Below are 20864 nucleotides of genomic sequence, written 5' to 3'. Positions count from 1 at the left end.
CCGAAAGAACCAAAGAGTACGATTACAATATTGCATTTAATTAAGTGATTGTATGTTGTTTTTTATTGTAATTGTAAAAATATCAGGTTCCAATATTTTGTTCTCATAATAAAAGATCATCATGGGCGATAATGAATCGTCACATCTGGAAACATCGAGAGACGCGGGACTGTAAATGAGTTTTAGCGTCTCTTTAGAGCATACGGCTGGACGGCAGTGACCACACGAAGTCATCAGGCGAGTGTTTGCATAAACGTGGAATCCCCCTTGGAAACCTAAACATTTCACAAGAACGCCAATACACACACGACAATGTCATCCAGCTTGAGTTTTGCGTCTGTGTTCGCGTTTATTATTTGTGCAACTGCAGTTGATGTGCTGCGTTGAAAGCTGCAGGCTATGCACTAAACATGCACGGATCTAGCCTCCTCGCAAATTCGACGATTTGCCATAACTCGTGATCACAAATCGATTCCAAGTAAATTCTTCTTAGTCTCATTTTTACAGACCCATTCGTATAGTTTTTAAGTTTGTTCATCTCATTTGTATTCTGTTCACTATACGAGTGCAAACATAACATTAGCATGTCATTGTATGTATAATTTGCGTGAAGCGTCGATGATTTCATGAAAATATCACGAGCACGTGAAATTATTTTGTATTTAAGAACTCATGTTAATGTACATATTCTTACAAATTTTTAGGACAGAATCACATGCACGTTTTCTGCTGGGGGTCTATAATCTTCAATGTGCTAGAAAATCTTAACCGGCAGGATTGCACAAATTATATGGTGATACTGCGTTGGAATTGTTGTACAAGTACAATTGAAAAACAAATTGACGAAGTCATCAATAACGCTACCATAAAAAAGTGCATAATTGGTGACGTTTCGGACAACGGCCCTTCTTTACAGCGCATAGAGAGGCCACGGAGATATTGACTGCTGGAAAGTTTTCGAATGAAGAAAAAGAATACACCTTTTGTTGGGTCTCAATCTGCACCTCAAAGCGGGAAAACCAAACGAATTAAAAGCGAGGAGACAGAAACCTTGTTTACTTCGTACACAGCATTTTCGGATAAATATTCTATGATGGCTTTATTATTTAATTCGATAGTTCAGACGTGCAAAGAAAGACCTTTTTAGCGTAGCTGCTCGTTTTGCGGAGCTGCTACAACATCCAGGGCAGGTTGTGTGGTGTGCTTTAAAAAGTCGTACGTGCTTAAATTGTAAACAGCTGAAAGGTTGTGAAGTCATCATGCTTATTCCAGTATTAATTATAACAACTGTTTAGGGGCCCTTTGCGAATCCTCTGCTGGATGAAGGGTTCCCCATGCTACTTCGGTCACAATGTCTGACTTGTGATGTTTAGTTTTACACACATTACTCATATAATCAATGGCTCAATTCTTATTGACACTGCCCAAATTCCAAATATCAATCAATTGTTAATAATAATGTAGAGCCCTTTTGCAGTCCACTGCTGGATAAAGGCCTCCCCATGCTATATCAACTCAGGGGTTTGTGTGACCATACTTTACCGCGCTAGACAGTACGGATTGGCGAAGGGGCCAGGGGATGCCAGACAAGAATCGTTCACTCCAGTGTTAGCCATGGGAAGATGATTTAAGCATGTGCGCCAGTATCCTTTGTTTATTTAAAACAATTATAGAACACAACACTATTGTGTTTGCATAGGTTTGGCTAACCTTATGCAAACCCTAAAATTACACATGTCAAAAAAGAGTGAGCACTGCATGCTGGTTATCACTAATCTTTACACAGGTATGTTTAACATGAAAACATGCCATTGTAGCAGTTGTAAATGCCTGTCATGTGCAGAATGTGACTAATCATAGGCTTCCATAAATGAGAACGATGTTAAGCAGGTTTTACCGCATGTGTGAGTGGATTTTTTGGTAAACACATTAAGCAGGCTGGCAGCCAGTTGCAAAAAAAAAAACCTTACCAAGTAGGCTGGTGGGAGTGAATGAGTGCTTAAGCAAGAAACAGCATACTGGTCAGTGTCTGTGCAAGTGGCTCGCAAAGACCATTTTTCGAACGAGGCAAGACATAGCCCTATCACGGCGTTCCATGCGGTCTAAAGCTCAGGCAAGCGAGCAGAGCCTCCTCCGCATTCCACAAATGCCAGGGGTGGACTTATTGGAAGGTCGATGTGTGTGCTCAGCAAGTGACCTTAATGAAGTTCTTTGTTTGAGAACAGTTTTCATGGGTTAGGTGACCCCTGTCAAATTTTCCCATGATCCGGCCCTCAGCTTCTTTTACACCAATTTTATGCCTCATTACCAACGTTAATTTTCACATAATTCTATGGCTGTACGTTTGATTTTTTTATAAAATCCGCAGGTGCCCAATTGCCGAGAAGTCCATTTTTGCATTCACAAGCCACCAGAATATAGAAGAAAAAAAGTAATCTATCATGTGTAAACCAACAACTTTTCCGATTTCATTATATTTCTAGTGAAGGTTATTAAATTGGCTGGCTTACTTTTTTTCTCTCCTACTATTTCACATTATTAATAAAAAAAGGTTCAATCACACAAGGCAATTAATTAGAATGCTAACAAAAGATCATAACTTGGAATGGTGGCATCAACTGATATTCAAGCGACAAGTAGATGCCAAATAAATATGTGGGATGTTATTAACAGGTCATGGTGGCAGAAAGGAGATGGGAGGATTACATCTGTTGAAGGGAATGATTTGCACCACATTGATTGCAGTGTTTTGAACAGGCCATGACGTGATATGACGACAACACTATAGACGAATAACTTGAAAGACTGGTTTGGTAAATTGTTTGCAGCCTAAATAACATTTCTCGATGACATTTAGACTAACCTATTTCACCCCGTTCATCATTTGAAATGAGATGTTAACTTAAGAATTAATTTTCTGCATGAGCGACCTGACATTCAATTATAATTGGAATCTATTCCCATAAATGTGTTAATTAATTTGTGATAATAGTCTCCATTGGCATAGAAAAAATGTGGGAATGAGAATTTTTTAGAATTCTCACAATACAATTGAACATTTAAATCTACAAAAGAAATAACAAAAGCATGTGATGTCATCACTGTGAGCTGTGGTGGATATATAAGATATTTCACGTATTAGCTGCATTGAAAGAATCCTCAAAAAACATTGAGTTAAAAAACCAACATGTAAGGACCACTGTTAAGGACAGATATGATATGTTTAAAATTTAGAATTGCACCCAAGCAGATAATACATGATGCTGTAATTGAAAGGAATAAGTACAACTTTAAAGTAAGGTATTTACAACAAGTGTTTAATGCTTTCCAGTTTAATCGCTTACAACTTGAACTTCAAAAAAAGACTCATCCATTACATAGTGTAAGTCATCTAAAATATGTCACTTTGAAGTGCTTTAGCACATGCTCTAACTGCCATATAAGTGTACATTGCCTCTTATGAAATCACAATGCCTTGGTGTATGAATTACAAAGTTAAAATGCCTCATCGGTTAACGTTGCAAAGTCATAAGGCAAAGGCAATGAATTGCCGGAAACACTATACACAAACATGCACAGAACTAAAACCGGCACAGTGCAGGTTTTGTTTTTTTACGCTGGACATTGCTTTCAATGATCTACACTCTACATTGCCTGAGATTTTATCAAAATATGTAACCTACAGACAAGAAAGCAGATGTGTTGGTCTTCTGACCATTAGAGAACTGGCAGTCGTTTGATGAAATATTAGCAATTTCAATAGCCGAATTTTCTATAAAATAGCTTATAAAATAAGGCAATTATCCTTATAATTACAGTTAGCCCTTGGTATTACGATAGTGCCTTACGTCAGCATTAGCTTTGCATTTTTACGGAAAGAGTTAGCAGATGTTTACATTAATTAGACCTGGGCTTTACAAAGAAACTCCTAACATTTAAAATACATCAGATATGCAGGCTAAAGCTTTCGCCTTCGATGTGTGTTTAAAACACTACCTAATTACACATGCAATTTAAACACGTGCCCAATGCCACTGACAATGCCACTGCTAATGCTGTATCCACGGAAAGGGAAATTAGGCAAAGGATGGAATTTCTTTGCTTCAATACAACTCGTGTAAATATGGATACATTCACACATTCAGACACTAACAGCTGTCCTTTCTGCCTCTTATTTCAACATGTTTCTTCTCGAATGAAAGCATACATTCCGTAACTGTAAATTTACAAATACCAATCGTTAAAGAAAATATTACAAACTCCTGACAAAAAACTGTTTGGACACCTGCCACCTTCCCATTAGATCATGTCACAAATATTAATAACTCACATCAATGTACATGCCCGATGTCATCATTGTCAATATTTCTCAGCCATTGACATCCAACGTTTGGGCAAAGGACTCCTCCATTCCCCCGCATTCCACTCTTCACGTTCGCCCGCCACCTCCATCGAGCACGCTTCATTTTCCTCCCTCCACTGCCTGCTTTTCCATTGTTCATTTTGCCGATTTGTCATCTGAAGTTCAAACCATTTGCACCTCCGATGACCACGGTTGGCTACGTACAGTGCAAAAGAGGTTCAAAATACATACTGGACGTCCAGACCAACTACGTTTAAATTGTTTTCACTTTATAGATTACACCTGTTACCCTAGTTTTAATTGTAACATTTATTTCTAATTTTGCCCCACGTCGTAATATTCAAAAGTGACGAACAAATGATTTAAGGAACAGAGTTAAAGTTAGTAATTTCAAGAGCATCATTGAGCTACAAACTCAATCATATAATGTGCAAATTTACTCCAGAACTTGTCACAAATATTCATAGATTAGCTTGTTATGTTAGGGTTCAGACCGTGAAGTTTTTTTGCTGACAAAAGCTACATTTGACTGCCTTAGTGGCAACAATCTGGGATTAGACTAGTGACAAGGCTGATTTGTCTATAGGCAGCAGTTACCATGATTTCCTCTGTGCCAACATTCTTATAATAGTTACGATAGGGGGGGGGGGGGGATTTGTGTGTGGGTATGATTTGCCAACGGGACAGCAGCTGCACAAGATGCCTTCGTGCCAGCCAGTGACAAATCCTACTGGGATGTGCTTCTGCCAAAAAAATAATGAATATGCCCTTGTTAAATCACGCCAATGAGAGTCATCACCCATCTTTTGCAAGGACATCTTTCACAATTGTGCTTGTATCGTGGCAGTTAATAATTCTTACATTAAAATTTGTATGGCCAATTTCATTTTTTTTCTTAGTTATGCCACTGCCCGTGTGTGCACTGGCCCCTACCGAGGTCGTCAAACTAAACATTGCAATATGAACAAGAACAAGGGCCTAGTCGACTCTTTGAGAGGGAATTCACGTGGTATTGTGGACAATGTCCCATCAAAAATACATTTTGACTCCCAGTTTGACTTCCAGTCAAGTGGCAGTCTGGCATGATGAGCTCTGGAATATTATCCACCAAACACCAACGATTACAACAGTGGCCCCTTTTGGGAACACACTCTAGAGTGTGTCTTCTTAGAGACAATGTGCTGGTAAGATTGACAAAGTTCAACAAAAGCAGAGTGAAAACCCATGTGTCCTAGTGGCAAAGCAAGATGCCCCCTTGAGCTATTTTGTCCTCAGATCTCCCCAAACACCACCACATATACTGGCAACACCACCAACAATAGTTGACCCTTCGAGAGGACACCCAATAGGTTTTCTTGTGGACACTGTCCTGGTAAAAAAAACATTTTGCCATCCATTATGACATACCATAGAGCAGCAACATCCTGACCTCTGAACAATGACCCACTCAAATACAAAGATAACAATGACCCCATGGGAAAGCACCCAGTGAAGTCTTATTATGGGCGATGTGCTGTTAAGACTACAGAATACGTTTGAATCCATGCTCACAGCAGCAAGAGAACTAACCTAGTGGGGCAACTCAGCCTTACACAATGTTCAACAAATACCAACACAACTTAAACAGTAATGGGTTACCCCCGTGGGCATCCTTGTGGTTGATGTTGTGGCAAGAACACAATATGACGCCCAGCCGATGCGTAATGTAAAACGAGAACATGGTTTCACACTACAGAGGAGCGTGTGCGGTTGGAACTGCACCTCCAGGTGAGCCAATCGAAAGGACAACACAATCAACAACACAACCACCACGTTCGCCAACAACGCCGCAAGAGTGCAAAACCCCTTACACACGAAGGCACTCACTGGGTCTTCTTGCGTGTGCTGTCCTGGTAGATGTCACGGAGCGGCAGGGTGACTTGGCCCAGGAACTTGTCACCACCCACCAGGGCCCGGTGCATCACCGTGAGCACCAGGGTGCTCTTCTTGGCCGAAGAGGCGTCCGCAGGCACCTCGAATGTGCAGTCTTCCTGCCAGCGTGGGCACAGAGTCTTCTCGGCCACCGAGGTGGAGTACTTCTCCTTGCCCAGCTGGATGAGGGTGTAGGCGTCATTGAGGCCCTGTTTGCCCTTGATTCTAAGACCTCGAGACTGGATCACGGTGACCTGCACGTGTGTGGGGAACCACACCTGAGACTGATCTGACAGGGCCATGCTGGATGATCGTCTCACCCTGGGGCTAAACTATATGAGTTGTCTTGCCCGTGCGTGGCGTTTTGTTTGTGTGTGGATGTGGTAAGTTTATGGGCTGAAGACGTGTAATGTGTTTGGTGTGTATTTGTGCCACTATATATTATGAACAATGTTTGTAAAATAGCCTGTATAGTTTCAAGTAAGGATTTACGTGTGTAGTTGTATTTTTTGGGAAGAATGTACGTTTTGTATATCTTGTATTACTGTATTTGATGTATACTATATTTCACAAGTATATTAAAGTTACACGTACAGTATGCGTGTGCTATGTATTGTGTGTATGTTACGCCAAGTGTGCGGTATACAACTTAATGAGTTGTATATTAATGTGTTGGATACAAGCGTGAGCTCAGTTATTCAAATATCCACTTCCACTGTACGTGTATTGTACTGTATGTCACGTATGTGCGTTGTATGTTTGTACTGTACTGTGTGAATGAAAAGACCTCTACATCTCTAACCGAACCCTACAAATAAACCAAAACTCTTAATCACAACACGTAAAATAAACCAAACCACGTAACAAAAAATAAACACAAATGTAACTCAAGAAAAAAAAATCGTGACCAAATAGCCACTTAATCTTTCACTCAACACGAGAACCCGCCGCCAAAAATAAAACCCCAACACACTTCGGGAAAAGAGTCGATAATTTCGAGAACAATCTTGTAAAGAGAATACCCGACTTGCATCACTAAAGTATGTACAATTAGAGAACTACAATTTGTTGTTAAAGGCGTTCGCGGTCCGTCCTCTCTCCTGCCTCCCTTTACGCTTCCTTGTTGCCATAAGAGCGCCCCCGTTTAATTCCATAGCGCGCTTGGGGTGGGCTCGCGGCGTCGCCCATTGGCTAGCGGCGCGCACGCGACCGTCGACGATGACGCGTAACGCGCCTGGGCCAATCGCGTGGCGACTTCACTCCCGCAGGCGGCACGTATCCGCTTTACGATTTCCAAACCGCCGCGTATATAGCCACGCCTCCAGATGGTTGACTCCGCCTCCCCTCTCTCTAGCCACGCCCTCTAACCTCTAGCCCCGCCCTCCTCGCTCTCACCCCACCCCTCTGAACACCCTCATGCTATGGGTGACGTCTTTGCTATAAATAAGAATATACATTTAAATTTCGATTTAAAGCTTTCGTGACTGCAGGGATTCATATTCTTGGTTTTTTCGGTAAAGTCACGTAGATAATTATTTTATTATGTTTTATTTTTATTATTTTATTATTTCCATTCTACATGACTTTACCGAAAAAACCAAAAAGAAAAATATACATTTATTTAGCGCTTTTCACCAAGGATCTCAAAGTGCTGTGCAGGACACAGCAGCAGCACACACTCAGCGTAAAAGTAATAGTATAAATACATTTTAAGAATAACTTTCTAGATTCACTAAAGGTTGAATGAGCCGAAGCGTATAAATCGGTTTTAAGGGGCATTTTAAAAATGTCCACAGACTCAGAGGTCCCTCTGCCATCTCGGTCACCCATAGACCGAAACCTCGACCTGGGAATACAGAGATCTTCATCCCCAGATCTTAGGGACATTGAGCGGATTCCCGGTTCCATCCGTTGCCAAACTGATTTGCAAATACCGCAAGACAGAGACTCCCCTACTTACGAAATATCTTTCCTGATTAACAGTTTTTTTCCAATTGTCATATAGTTCATTTAAATGGTATTACACGACTACACTAACATTTTTCTATGACGATTAAAGTTGCAAATGCTGCCACGTTGCATTATGTACAGCCCTGTCAAGGCATCCCAGTCAGTCAACTCATGGGCACCTTGGGTCTGTCCCGTGACCTCCTTGTCCGCGAGCCGTCGACACTTCACGTGGCCTCAAAGTGCACCTAGCCTGGCACAGGCGCCGTGGTGACGTGACCGTCACTTCGTGGCGAATGACGGGGTTATTGGTGGTGGTACAGCTGGCGCATCTTACCAGTCATCTCAGCCACCCCATCGCACCTGCTGGGTCTGTCCCGAGACCTCCCGTCTAGCAGCAAGCATTTCGAGCGCACCTAGCCTGGCACTGGGTTAACCCAGCTGCGGCGTGGGTCGACAGAATTCCACCGACTCATCTCCGTTGCCAAAATTAATCGATCTCCTCCCATCCCTCGCTTTACGTGCCCCATACTCCTAAACCCACTCCATCCGCTTTCCACAACCACTCCTTTTAAATACCCGAGCCCTAAAGCCCTTCCCCCCCTACCCACCCACCCACTCACCACGTGTGTCTCCAGGGAGACCTTCAGTTTGTGTTGATGCATTGCAACATCACCCCGAGGTTGACTTTACACACGAGTTTTGATTTTTTTTTTGGTCTTTGTTAATGTTATATTGTCTTCGTTGTTGTAGCGGTGGTAATGATTATGGTCGTGGCAATACGTCGATTGTAATTAATTCGCGTTGTGCCATTGTTTAAGTCCTGTACAATTGTATTATGCTGTATACTGTGCAGTGCAGGTGATAAGAGTCAGTGTAATGTCTTAAAGCTGAGTACACTGTGTGCAGGTTATGTGCTGTAAGTCTGTGTTTTATACAGTCATATATAGTGCAGGTAGACTATGCTACAAACCAGGATAGTAAACTTAAAGTCGGTGTGATGTATATACATTCTATGTCTGGTATATAAGTCAATGTCCCGAGACTAATATGTATAATGTGTATCCTGTACATCGTATGTATCGTACAAAGTGTCATGTATGTACAGTACTATGTATGGTGCTGGTATATTGTGTACCGTTATAGCAGAAAGTATACTGAGTAAAACTGTATTCGTTAGGTGCAATACATTAATTGGTGCAGTATGTTGCCTTTTTATTATTAAGTTGTGTTTTGCAGAAGATCTTCAATCTGCTCTTGTCCACTTATTTGATGAGTTTGACATCCACCCACAATGAGTTACAAAACCTCTCTCGATATATGACGTGTTCAGATGTGTTTCACCATCGTGCGTGACTTTTAGTTGTTTTGTGTCATTCATCTTGAGCCCAACTTTGTGGCCTACTTAAATGAATTCTTGAATTACCTGGTGACGTTCACATTTGGACTGCAGTCCTCTGTACGCTACAGGTTGAGATGTAATGCGTTATTTTTAGCTGTGGTATATATAGGTCCAGAATCATAATTCAGTCACTGCTGAGTAATGGGGGTTTTCTGGCCAAATCACATTTTTCACTTTGCTGGGCTTGGAATGGAAGTCCCTTTCTCGATTGATTGCACGTCTTCTATTTAGAAATGTGAGCGTGAACCCCGTTGAAGTTCAACTCATTTGCAAGGCGATGTCTGACTAAGCCACAATTTGCTGTTTTTCAGGTTGGTGGGAAATTAGTTGCTTGACTGATGTCCTTTATTGAACCAGGTGAGAGTCTATAGAGAATCATTACCTCGTTTGTAAATGTTCACGCTGCTAGCAGTACTGTGGTTACCTTGGTTGCATTTTTGAGGGAAAACTGTTTTAAAACTGTTACATGATTGTAATTCCCCTCGTGGTTAATTGATTGAGGGTGGGGTGGGGGTGGGGGTGGTGGACGGGAAGTGGTGGTGCAGCGGATTAGCACACTGAGTTTCAGAATCAGAATATTTATACTGGTAGGAACCTCTGGTTACACCAGCCCACAGGGGATTATTGTGTCCGTCCGTCCGTCGTGCAGGGAGGGGCTGGGTGGGGAGGGAGGGAGGGGCTGAGTGGGGAGGGACTGGGTGGGGAGGGTGGGACTGGGTGGGGAGGAGAGGGGCTGGGTGGGGAGGGTGGGGAGGGTGGGGCTGGGTGGGGAGGGGCTGGTCACCCCGTGGTGCCCTTATAAAACTCAACGTTTAACCTACTCACGCCGGCTTGTGCCCGCCCTCACAGTCGGCCATATTTGCGGAATACACCACGTCGCCGTTGACCCTGGCCATTGACCGAGCAACCCAACGTTCCTACCAGCTCCCTCCGCAGGAATGTGTTTTTATACTGAAGGAATCCGTTGAACTATAACACTATTTTTCCCAGATATCCAATCGTGGTGGATCAGAACGTTGCAACATCAAACAATACAAAAACACGATAGGAATGCAAAGTATAGGAAAGGTTATAAAATCACTACAAAATATATCCGAATAAAGCTATTTTATTTTATTTCACCAGGTAAAGACCACTGAGCTATTAGCTTCTTTTTCAGAAGCGACCTGGCCACAAACGATACCTCAACGAAGCGGCTTATCACGTGTAAATGTATAGCAGCTAAAGCATCTAAACACATGTTTATAATTACCAGTCATGGCATGAGTGGCAAGCGATATCGTAACCAGTCTTGGGCACCCTGCTTCTTCACCAACTGCCCAGGATGGTGCAGTATGCTCAAACAAAACCCGTGACTAACATTGCATTGGGAGGCTTTAATCCAGCAGTGGCTTGACAAAGTGTCGTAAACAATTCGTATAATTGTAGTTAAGTGATTGATTTGTGGAATTTAGGATATTGATACCAGTGGCACAAGATTGTTCTACCCTTGTGAAAGTAGACTTCACAAGGGTTTACATGTCCATTCATTCCAATTAGCATTCCAACAATACGAATGAATTAGATTAATCTTCAAGTGTAAAGACGTATAGAATACGTCAAAAAACTATAGTATTGTATGAAATATGATTAAATTATATTTATGGCACACAACTTAGCCATTCATCATCAGCCATGGTCAATCCACTGTTGGATGAAGGCATCACTGCCATGACTGCATATCATAGCATGAGTCACCACTGTGTTTTCATATTTTTAGGTTATCTCATATGATATTGAAATTTTTAAAATAACTTGTATGTCAGATAAGTGGACTTTGGCAGGGCGCATTAGTCGAGACGCAACGTAGAAGTGACAGCCATCGGAAAAAACCCAAGAGCATATTGGAGCAATGAAATCGGCTCCATGGAATAGAACTTAAATTAATTATCTATTACGCACAGCCTTGTGAGATGACTTTGGGAGGCCTTCATCCAGTGGTGGATAGATTATGGCTCATGGTAAAGAAGTAATAATATTTTACTGTCTTTATAATATGAGATGGGGGGAAAATATACAAATTTGATACTAGTTTTGTACAATTAATAGGGGTGGTTTCGAAGACTTCCATTACAGGAAGTGGGAGAGGTCACAAACTGGCACGGCATTATTGACGTGATAATTAAGCAGCTTTCCTTTGTGTAAAACATGAATAAGCACCCTTACTTTGTTACGGAAGAAGTATTGAAAACTTATTATGGGACAAGTTTGAACTCATCCAGAAAGATGTAACACACACGAGACAAAGTCGTACGTCGTCGCATGCATATAATTGATAATAAGACAACGTCTTATGTCTGCAGTGATGTGGGGGATGAATATAGCGGAACCTATTATCGATAGGATATGCGCGAATGTGACTTCATTTATTCGCGGGAAAAAACAAATATCGCAGATAATGGAGGATAATAGAAGCATTGGGGTATGTACAAAGGGAGTGTGCATGTACCTTACAGGTACCACAGATAATAGGAGTTGCGGGTTATTTTGTTCACGGATAACCGGAGTTCTATCTCTACTAAGTGACTTGCTGGTAGAGTGCGTGGCTCGCAATGGGAAGGTTGAGAGGTCGAATCAGCCCTTTCTGGGACGATAAAATAAGTACTGATTTTTGGGGAAGTTAATAATTGGTTGTTCTATGTAGACGGTGGGCGCAAGTGCTGTTAGCGAGCACCTATAAAGGCCGGTGATTCACACGAGGGGGTGGGTGGCCAGCACCACGCCTGGCTGCCTTTGTCTCCCCAGTGACAATGTTTACACACCGCACCAGGTACTCATTTGAGGCTTAGTCGACCTAGGGAAGGCCTAGGACCGATTCAAATAATCATCACTGGTGTTGGCCATGAGCGGCAATCTTATTTGGGTAACCGGGTTCATAGCGCAGCGTGCTAACTGCTAAGAACCCCCCACCCCCTCCATAAGAATGTGGAATTTCCACTACGCTCAGGGATGTAAACAGAAGAGTAGCACTGTGTCGCACTCAGTGGAGTGTAAACCAGCTATATGGCATGTATGTGCTAGTCACGCTAAATACCCACGCGTCTGAAAACATTACGCTGGATTTTTACCAAATGTATTTTAAGAATTGATTCTGTGCTATAGTGGAGGATCATGGTTTAATGGAATCAATTCAACTCTGTCAATCTCTTTCCAGGGCAATATTTATTATCCAGTAACATTTGTTGAAACAAGCCAAACTCTGGGTTGGTTTCAACTTGCTTGGTCTCATCAGCAAAGCCGGGCTCATGATTAACAATTGGTTATTTGTATTTATAAACCAAGCCTGACTGTGCTGATAATACCCTAGAGGTGGAATCCAGTTCAGGATTCGCTTGTACTAAACAAATTCCACTGGATCGTGTGTCCATATATGTACCATCCTTTTTCACTCAACTGCTGGATAAAGGCCCCCATATGTGTTCATAATAATGGGGGGGGACGGGGGGGGGACGGGACATTGACGTACAGTACCATGCTGGTCGGTGCAGATTTCTGAAGCGTTCAGGGGCACCCAAGATCGATTCGGACATCGCTCACCCCCTGACGTTAGCCGTGGCTTGGAATCAAACTCAGGTTGTTGGGTTCACAGTGCAGTGTGCCAACCACTGCACCACTGCTCAGCCCGCTACTGGATAGTATTTATCTGGAAACCCCATATCGTGTCTGGACTGCAAATTATTCTTCCATACCAAACATAGTTACATTAAAACAGATTATGCATTGCTCCTTACCCATATAATTATAGCTGGCTTTTAGTCACGGCAGCAACCCAGTGTGACCAAATTAGTAATGCCCCTGGTTTCGTGTGTTGCACCTGCTGATGCTGCACATTCCTTGTTGGCTGCGTAAAGTGAGCCGTGATGCATGCTCATGAAATGGGATATGGTTTGGTTCAGCCTGTGACACCACCAGCAGTGATTGCATAGTGGAACTCCTCTTATTTGTCGCCTTGTGTGATGTGTCTCTCCCTTCACATGTAACATGCTTGCCGTTTTCGCTGGTTCGCCATTGAATAAGAGCTTCGAAGGTTGAAATAAACTGACTGTCACTTGGGCCCTTTTATCACAGCTCATTCTTCTCTGCTCCCTGCATAGTACAGAACTTCCATCCCATAGCTATCAATGCTGTCGGCTTCCTGCCCCTCTTCATGTCCCCGCTCAATACCTTTCCTTTTATCTGCTGCCTCGAGAAAATGAATATTCCCACTGCTTCTGTGCAGCTTGTTGAGATGCGCTTGTATTTAGGTGCTACATAAATCCAGATTGTATTGCACTTATGTATGTTGAACTTCTTTCGCACCGTACGTAGCCAACCGTGCTAACTGCGGCTGTCCATCGCGAATGATAGTTGACTGCGGAGAACAGCAAGCAGCATTTGCCTGCCCACTGGTGGGATGAGAGGCCAGCCCTTGAGTGGAAGCATCGGCCGCACTGTGGGCAAGACTTGTTCATCTGCTGGATGGGATTGAAGTTGTGCCACTGCTTACAGTTGGCTGCCATTTCCTCCCATGCGTTCACATTGATATTGACTGTCTTGAGGTGTCTCTTAAGGACTCCTTTGAGATCGCAGTTTATAGACTCGGATAGAGACCCATAGACTCAGAAAGAGAGTCATGAGACTCAGCGAGGCGTCGTGGGTAAAACCAAGCGTAATCATGGTGAAACATAGAGACCTATAGACTCGCATAGGCACCAATGATTTTCTCTCGCGATGAAAGAGACAAGCCCACTGTTTTGTGTCAGGCGTGTTGAAATGTGGTGACGCATAGAAGCTGTCACACAAATCCAAGTAGCATTGTATTGCGAAAGTTACTTATACGTTACGGTTTGCGCAAGAGCAGGAAGGCTGCAGGTTTTCCTCCAGGCAATGGAGCCACACTGTACAGACGTTTCAGATTTGTTTTAATTTCCCAAGGCAGGCGCGGCCAGAAAACATAATTCGATGGTGCACGCTGTCTGACTAGTGTGAACGCGTACGTGTGCAGCCCTTCGTCTATCCACTGCTGGATGAGGGCCTCCCCACGCCGTGCAAGTCTTGGGGGTTTAATGGCCGTACCTTACCATGCTTGTCAGCGCGGGTTTGTGAAGGGCAGGGAACCCTAGACATGGGCGCATATAAGTGCAGTACAATAGTGGGTTTTGTTGCACTACCATCTGCTGCCCACTTTGGCCCTGAAGACTGTTACCCATACAACCTGCTACACACGCATGGCGGTCGCACATCCGCAAGAATTGTCCAGCCTCAAACCTGCTTAGCTTACAGAGATCTGACGAGATTGGGTCCATTCTGGATGCTTGGGACGTGTGATGTCCGACTTTAAGAGCACCGTTGTGTTGGGGACCCTGTAAGTGAGTTAATTGATGTTAACGTCTATTGGTTATTTTTGTTTTACGCAGTCACCCACAATGATAACCTTTTTGTGGTATCTAACAAAAAAACATGTTATACTGAATTTGCATTGGTGAACAAGCGCACGTATAACGGATCTCCACACATTCGTCAATAATGCCTCAAACGAGGAATATATATTTAACGGATGATATTTTGGCCACAGCAGAGAGATCAACTGCTATGCAGAAGGCCCACTGCCTGAAACGTCGCTGTCTCATATGTATATATATATTTTCCCTTTTAGGGGCAGCGTTATTGACAAATGCGGTTGGGGTTTTGCTATTCTCCACTATATCTAGCCCTGTCCAGCTGTGGACGCACACGTACGAGCTCAGCAGCTGCTGGAGGATTCACAATTGGCTTCGCAGTGCCGCTGACATTACGGTACAGGGATTCTCAAAATCCTGGATAAATACAGTGCTGAAAAGCTTCAAAGAGCCAGGGGAAGGGGAAAAAAAACCGTGTTGAATCCTAAGCATATTTAGGGCGTATAAATACTGAGCACAGAACACCAGTGTTCATAATCAGATTGGTTTCCCATTTTTTTTTGTCAGTTTTAAATACACGGCACGATTGCCATGCCTCAAGGCTATGACTGCTGTTCATAGGCATGCGATGATGCGTCGATTCATCAATTGAAATAGAGTCTCACGCTCAAGATAAACGGTGCGTGTAACACTTGATCATTTACCGCGTGTGCACATTACGTGAGAATGTTACACTGATGTTAAATTTAAGCTCAAAGAGAAAACGAGATTGTAGAAATGGGCATAAAAAATTGAGAAGCGATGCAAACAACAGGGCAAAATAAATGTTTAAACAAAAAAGATATCAGTTATCAAATCGAATCAACTTGTGACATAATCAACGATTTTTGGGTTTAGATCGCGTTATTTATAAATGTGTCGTAACCCTCCACCACCCGACACGGCCAATCAGTAAAAAAGTGTCACGTTGACAAAAGACAAATAGTTCACTGCTTTAGCCCACCGGTGTGTTGAAGCGTGAAACCATAACATTTACAGTTTGAGTACGACGTTTCGCTGGTAATTGCATCCAGCATCATCGGGCAATTCGCCGTGTCGGGTGGTGGAGGGTTACGACACATTTATAAATAACGCGATCTAAACCCAAAAATCGTTGATTATGAACAATATTGGTCGCGAAAGCCTACGTGTTAAACCAACTTGTGACAATTTACCGAGTGAAACGTTGCAGCCGTGATTGACCCACTGCTGGATGAAGGCCTCCCAAAGACGTCGCGATTTCCTCCCACGATTATGCAAAGCAACAAGCAGCACAATCGGCAGAGTTAAATATTTCGAATCAAAAATGTCATAAGGAACTCGTCTGCAATATATTTAAGGGACCATCAAATGCCTGTAAACTCTGGTCACAGTGTTCTTTTATAGAGAATCCTGGTTTCGCCTATAAAAAAAATCCATCTTACCCCCTGTCTTGGGTATGGAATGGTCTTCTACACAGGGCTTAATTCCAGCTGAGTCTGTCCAGGTCTCAAATCCTGAAGATATTCACGCAACCGGCACACCACGTCCAGTATATATAGTGCTGCGGCTGTGTTTACTTGTCACATGCTTCCAACAACCAGGAAAATATTGAGTGAGAAATTAAGCCCTGGTCCGACAGCACATCCTAATCTCGATCCAGCACTGTAGTTACATTTCTACTTAAAAGCTAACACAACGATGACGTATTTTTCTTTTTACATTTCCGTTTGCGCCCAATTCCTCTTCATTGCATCTCGCTTTTTTATCATCGTTAGTTTACGTGCCTCTATGTTGTTGTATTCAGTGGTGGAAACGTGGCCTGCGATGCAGGGTCCTGTAATCTGCCGACTTACCATCACACACATTGCCACTTACGAATCTGTGAGCCGGAAAATTACGTGGCAGTGAATTAACAAAATCAGGATTCTTAAAAAGAAAAATTCAGAATCCACAACACGGTGCGTTTACATTTTAATTGTATGATTTCTCTGAAATTTGTTTATGGCAAAGTCAAAATGCTACGCTAGTTAATGTGTTTGTGTTGGTGCAGTTAAGTGTTTCTGTATTATCCTTAAAAATAACAACTCATTTAATATTCACTACAGTTATTGTGTTAACTCATCGGGGAGTTTTCTATAAATATACACTGATGGAAAAAATGCATTATACAAACGTTCATTTGATAACACTGGTCAACAAAAAAAAACATTTTTTTCTGGCCTGGACTTTTGCAGCTGTTTTAGACTAATTTCAGGGTGCTGATTCCAAATCTGATCTCAGATTTGCTCTATCACATCTCATTTTTATGCTATCGGCATACCCCATTTTCATTGATTTTAGCCGAAATTAACTCCGTCACTTATGATTGCAAGTTGTTGCGAGTCAGTGACTGCTTTAGTGTTAAAACATGGTGCTGTATTTTTAGTATAGTGTGTTTATAATATAATTTATGTAGATATCCACATTTATTTAATATTTTTCTTCTGCAGCTTTTATTGAAAATGCAATATTTAATTTCTCAAAAACCTGATGTGATAGACAAAAACTGATGCCAGATTTGGAATCAGCACCCCAAAATTACCTTACAACCTTTGGAAAACCTTATGCCAGAAAAAGTGTGTTGACCAGTGTAATCACACAACACCTTGAGCCAGAAACCAGAGGTCAAACCCCAGCCATAGCTAACTTCAGTGACAAGTGATATCTAAACGAGTCGTTGACCTCCCACCTTCCTTTCACCAGCCCGCACTGATCGGGGTGTTGAAGCGTTGTCAATCAACCCCTTATAGTCGACTTGGCATGGGCAGGCCCTCATCCAGCAGTACACTGAAAGAGAGGGCTGTAAACTGTTTATTGTGAGTTATTCAAATATTTGTACATAATTGTGTAATTAATATGACATCTTTTTTTGGAATTTACATAAAAGTTCCGAGTGTCTCACTGAATTCCTCTTCGTATTCACTTGTTGAGTGCTTTGCATTTATTAGACTGCAGTGACAATTGTCGTCATCATCATCATTATCATCATCATCAATCAGCCATGATCAATCCACCGCTAGATGAATGCCTATTCCATCACCCCCTCGCACGATGGATTGAAATAAGCCCAATTTGGACCAGCGCACGAGCGTGGGGATAGTGCAGTACACGTTCATGAGTTTTACAGCACAAATGAGAATGGGTTTCGCAGTAGAAACATGTCGTACTTAGCCGTTTTTTCGTCGTTTTGGCTGAGAAACTCTGGCTCTGATGCAAATGCAGACCAATGCGCGTGTTGTAAACGCCTTCCGTTTCCCCACCGCGGTGGAAAACAACAGAAGCGTTCCTTCGAAGGGGACTTCCTGGTAAACGCCACGTGGGTTTCTGAAAATATTACTACCGTACGGAAAATCTGAGCATTTCTCCAACCAGTTAAAAAAATAATAATACACAAAATTCCATGTCACGCCGAGTGGATATGGGCTTCGGGCATACTCGAATGATTATCGTAATTCAAAACATTCCCCCCGGTTTCCTCGTGCATGACGTTGCTTTAACCCAACGGGCGAAATTAAAGCCGTGGGGGTGGGTTTGGCACATTCGATCAGTGCGTTAGCGAGCAGCGACGGCGCGCATGCTTGAGAAAATGCCCGTACACAAAATTGGGTTTGAACAGGGCCCCGTCTTCTAGAGGGAGGGCTTTTGCCAACAACATTTATTAGTCAGTAGCATTTGTCTCAAGAAGCATGCCCCTGCTTTTGAGACTCAGGAGGTTATACCAGCCCGGAGTTGTGCTGGATAATATTGATTTGGAGAGTCAATAGGATGACAGAAAAAAATATATATACTGTACACTTATTTATATGTGGAAACACAGAACGGAGTTTGTGCGTTTGCGTGTTTTAGAAAGGAGAGTTGAGATTTAGACGCAAATATTATTGTCCATTGTTTGTTTCACTCTGCCCACCCTGAGCAGATACAATTTTCCAACAATGTCTCGATTTAAGGATACTTTGGCTTGTAATCAGCTTGTGAATTTTGAGAGGGGGGGACCCTTTAACAATACATATCCATTTTTCAAACCGATGTTTGATTCCTTCCCAAGTGATACAACCGTGAGTATGCCTGATGACAAACATCTCATCAAATCTTGGGGAGCCAATCAGGTTTGAGGCAGGATAGTGCGTGGATGTTTGACCACCATGCACGGTGGGTGTGTTAGGGGTTATAGACGGCGGGGTCTGTGTGAAGAACAGCAAGGCTGAGTGCAGTAAAATTCACTGTTCTCCTGTATATGCCATAATATCTAGGCTTTCCGCCTTCAGCAACCCCGCACTGCCACTGCAATTTAGTGGCCTAAAATACAATGTTTCGCTCCGGATGATCGCTGCAAAGTATGATCTGTGTTTTGATTTAGTGTGCTGATCTTAAAGGTGCATTGAAAAATGTTGATTCTCCGACTGATGCTCCTGCTGTTGTGGAGTGACTCATGCAGCCAGCTCTGGCTGCAGAGTTTGGTAGTACATGTTGTTTACGTCGTTTATTGTGAAAATTCGGTCACAGTTCCTATGACCACTGTTTCATTGCTTTTATGGCTTAATTTTGGTGATTTTCGAAAAGTTTTTTGGTTTGGCCATGTTTGTTTGTTGTAGTACAGAGTTAGACTGATGGCCTTAATCTAAGTTGTCTTGTGGTTGTTGTTGTTTGACTTGCATCCCTCTGGGATTTTTGCACATTTTGGTGTACGGTGCTTTATCTGCTATATTTTACGGTCTTTTCTTGGATTTTCTGTTTGCACTCAGTCACATATTCACTTTAAGATGTTTTTTTGTTCATGTTTTTGTTTTTTATTTGTTGCGGTTGCACCCGATTCAAGAGCCGAATGGCTCACAGGGCTATACCTAATAAATTAACTTGAAATGAACTTAAACTGACCGGCTTGTGAAGTGTGGTCAAATAACCCCAAATGACGTGCATTATTGTGGCGATGTCCTCATCCAGCAGTGGATTGACAAAGAGGGCTCTATATCCACTCGAACATGTACAGAAATGGCCTTCACAAAAACGAATCCAGGTGTGGTCTTCTCGGTTAGGACACGTGTTGAGCATTTTTATCTCTCGAGATTTTGCCATGCACTACTGCGAGCATCTTAATTACGAGTAGCTACGAAAGCTGATGTGCCGAGTTCACGTTATTAGAGGTATTGAGACTGAGTTTTTTTTCTGTTCTGTGTTGCTGGCAGGTTATAAACAACGCACACTTGGAAGGTGCGAGTGAGAATCTTGAGCCATGGAGAATGAGGAGTGCTCAAGCTCTGATATTCAGAGTGTCCTGTCTATCCTGGACTCCAGATCACCAGGTGCTTCCATGAATAATCGACGATACAACCCATCATTTTAACGAGAGCCATACAATGTTTTTGTGCATCTGTGCTTCCACTTCTCTGCTCCCCCACCATCACGAATCTGCGCTAACCAGCGTGACAGAGTACAGCAACACCTCTCGAAGCTGGATTCGCCAGAATTTGAAGTCAGCCGGAAGGGCTACACAAAATTAATGAATACATGAAAAAAAATGAACCTCAAAACTACAGCAGAAAATGAAGCTGTGCACAGTAGGACACCGCTTGTGCCTACAACTAGAAGTGTAATGATGCATCCATTTTTCAATGGATGTATTATTTTGCTCATAATGCATGCGTAAGATCACATGTCTAGGAAATTATGATTTTACATTTATGCAAATAAAAACTCCAACATACCTTTAGGCCAATAGAACGAGCGAAAGAGAACACGCAAAAGAAAAGGTACAAGACAGAATACA

At 42.5% G+C, this 20864-nt stretch overlaps 1 protein-coding gene and 1 long non-coding RNA gene across 4 annotated transcripts in view; one reads left to right on the top strand and one right to left on the bottom strand.

Moving 5' to 3' along the window:
* The window catches only part of RAB11FIP1 (RAB11 family interacting protein 1), a 30520-nt gene extending 23119 nt beyond the window's left edge, over positions 1 to 7401 (bottom strand). For all 3 annotated transcript variants that reach the window (XM_078855473.1, XM_078855475.1, XM_078855474.1), the window contains exon 1: positions 6230 to 7401. In XM_078855473.1, the coding sequence (XP_078711599.1) occupies positions 6230 to 6576 (347 nt within the window). In that variant the 5' untranslated portion in view covers positions 6577 to 7401. The remainder of the gene's footprint in view (positions 1 to 6229) is intronic.
* A 2539-nt stretch (positions 7402 to 9940) lies between these two features.
* LOC144931271 (uncharacterized) lies at positions 9941 to 20312 on the top strand. Its single transcript, XR_013636547.1, has 3 exons — positions 9941 to 9980; positions 20042 to 20114; positions 20284 to 20312. It is a non-coding gene; the product is annotated as an uncharacterized LOC144931271 (long non-coding RNA).
* Positions 20313 to 20864: the final 552 nt, after the last annotated feature.

Source organism: Lampetra fluviatilis, chromosome 4 (genome assembly GCF_964198595.1).
Source record: "Lampetra fluviatilis chromosome 4, kcLamFluv1.1, whole genome shotgun sequence".
Lineage (NCBI taxonomy): Eukaryota > Metazoa > Chordata > Hyperoartia > Petromyzontiformes > Petromyzontidae > Lampetra > Lampetra fluviatilis.
This window is presented reverse-complemented; position numbering and strand designations above follow the sequence as displayed.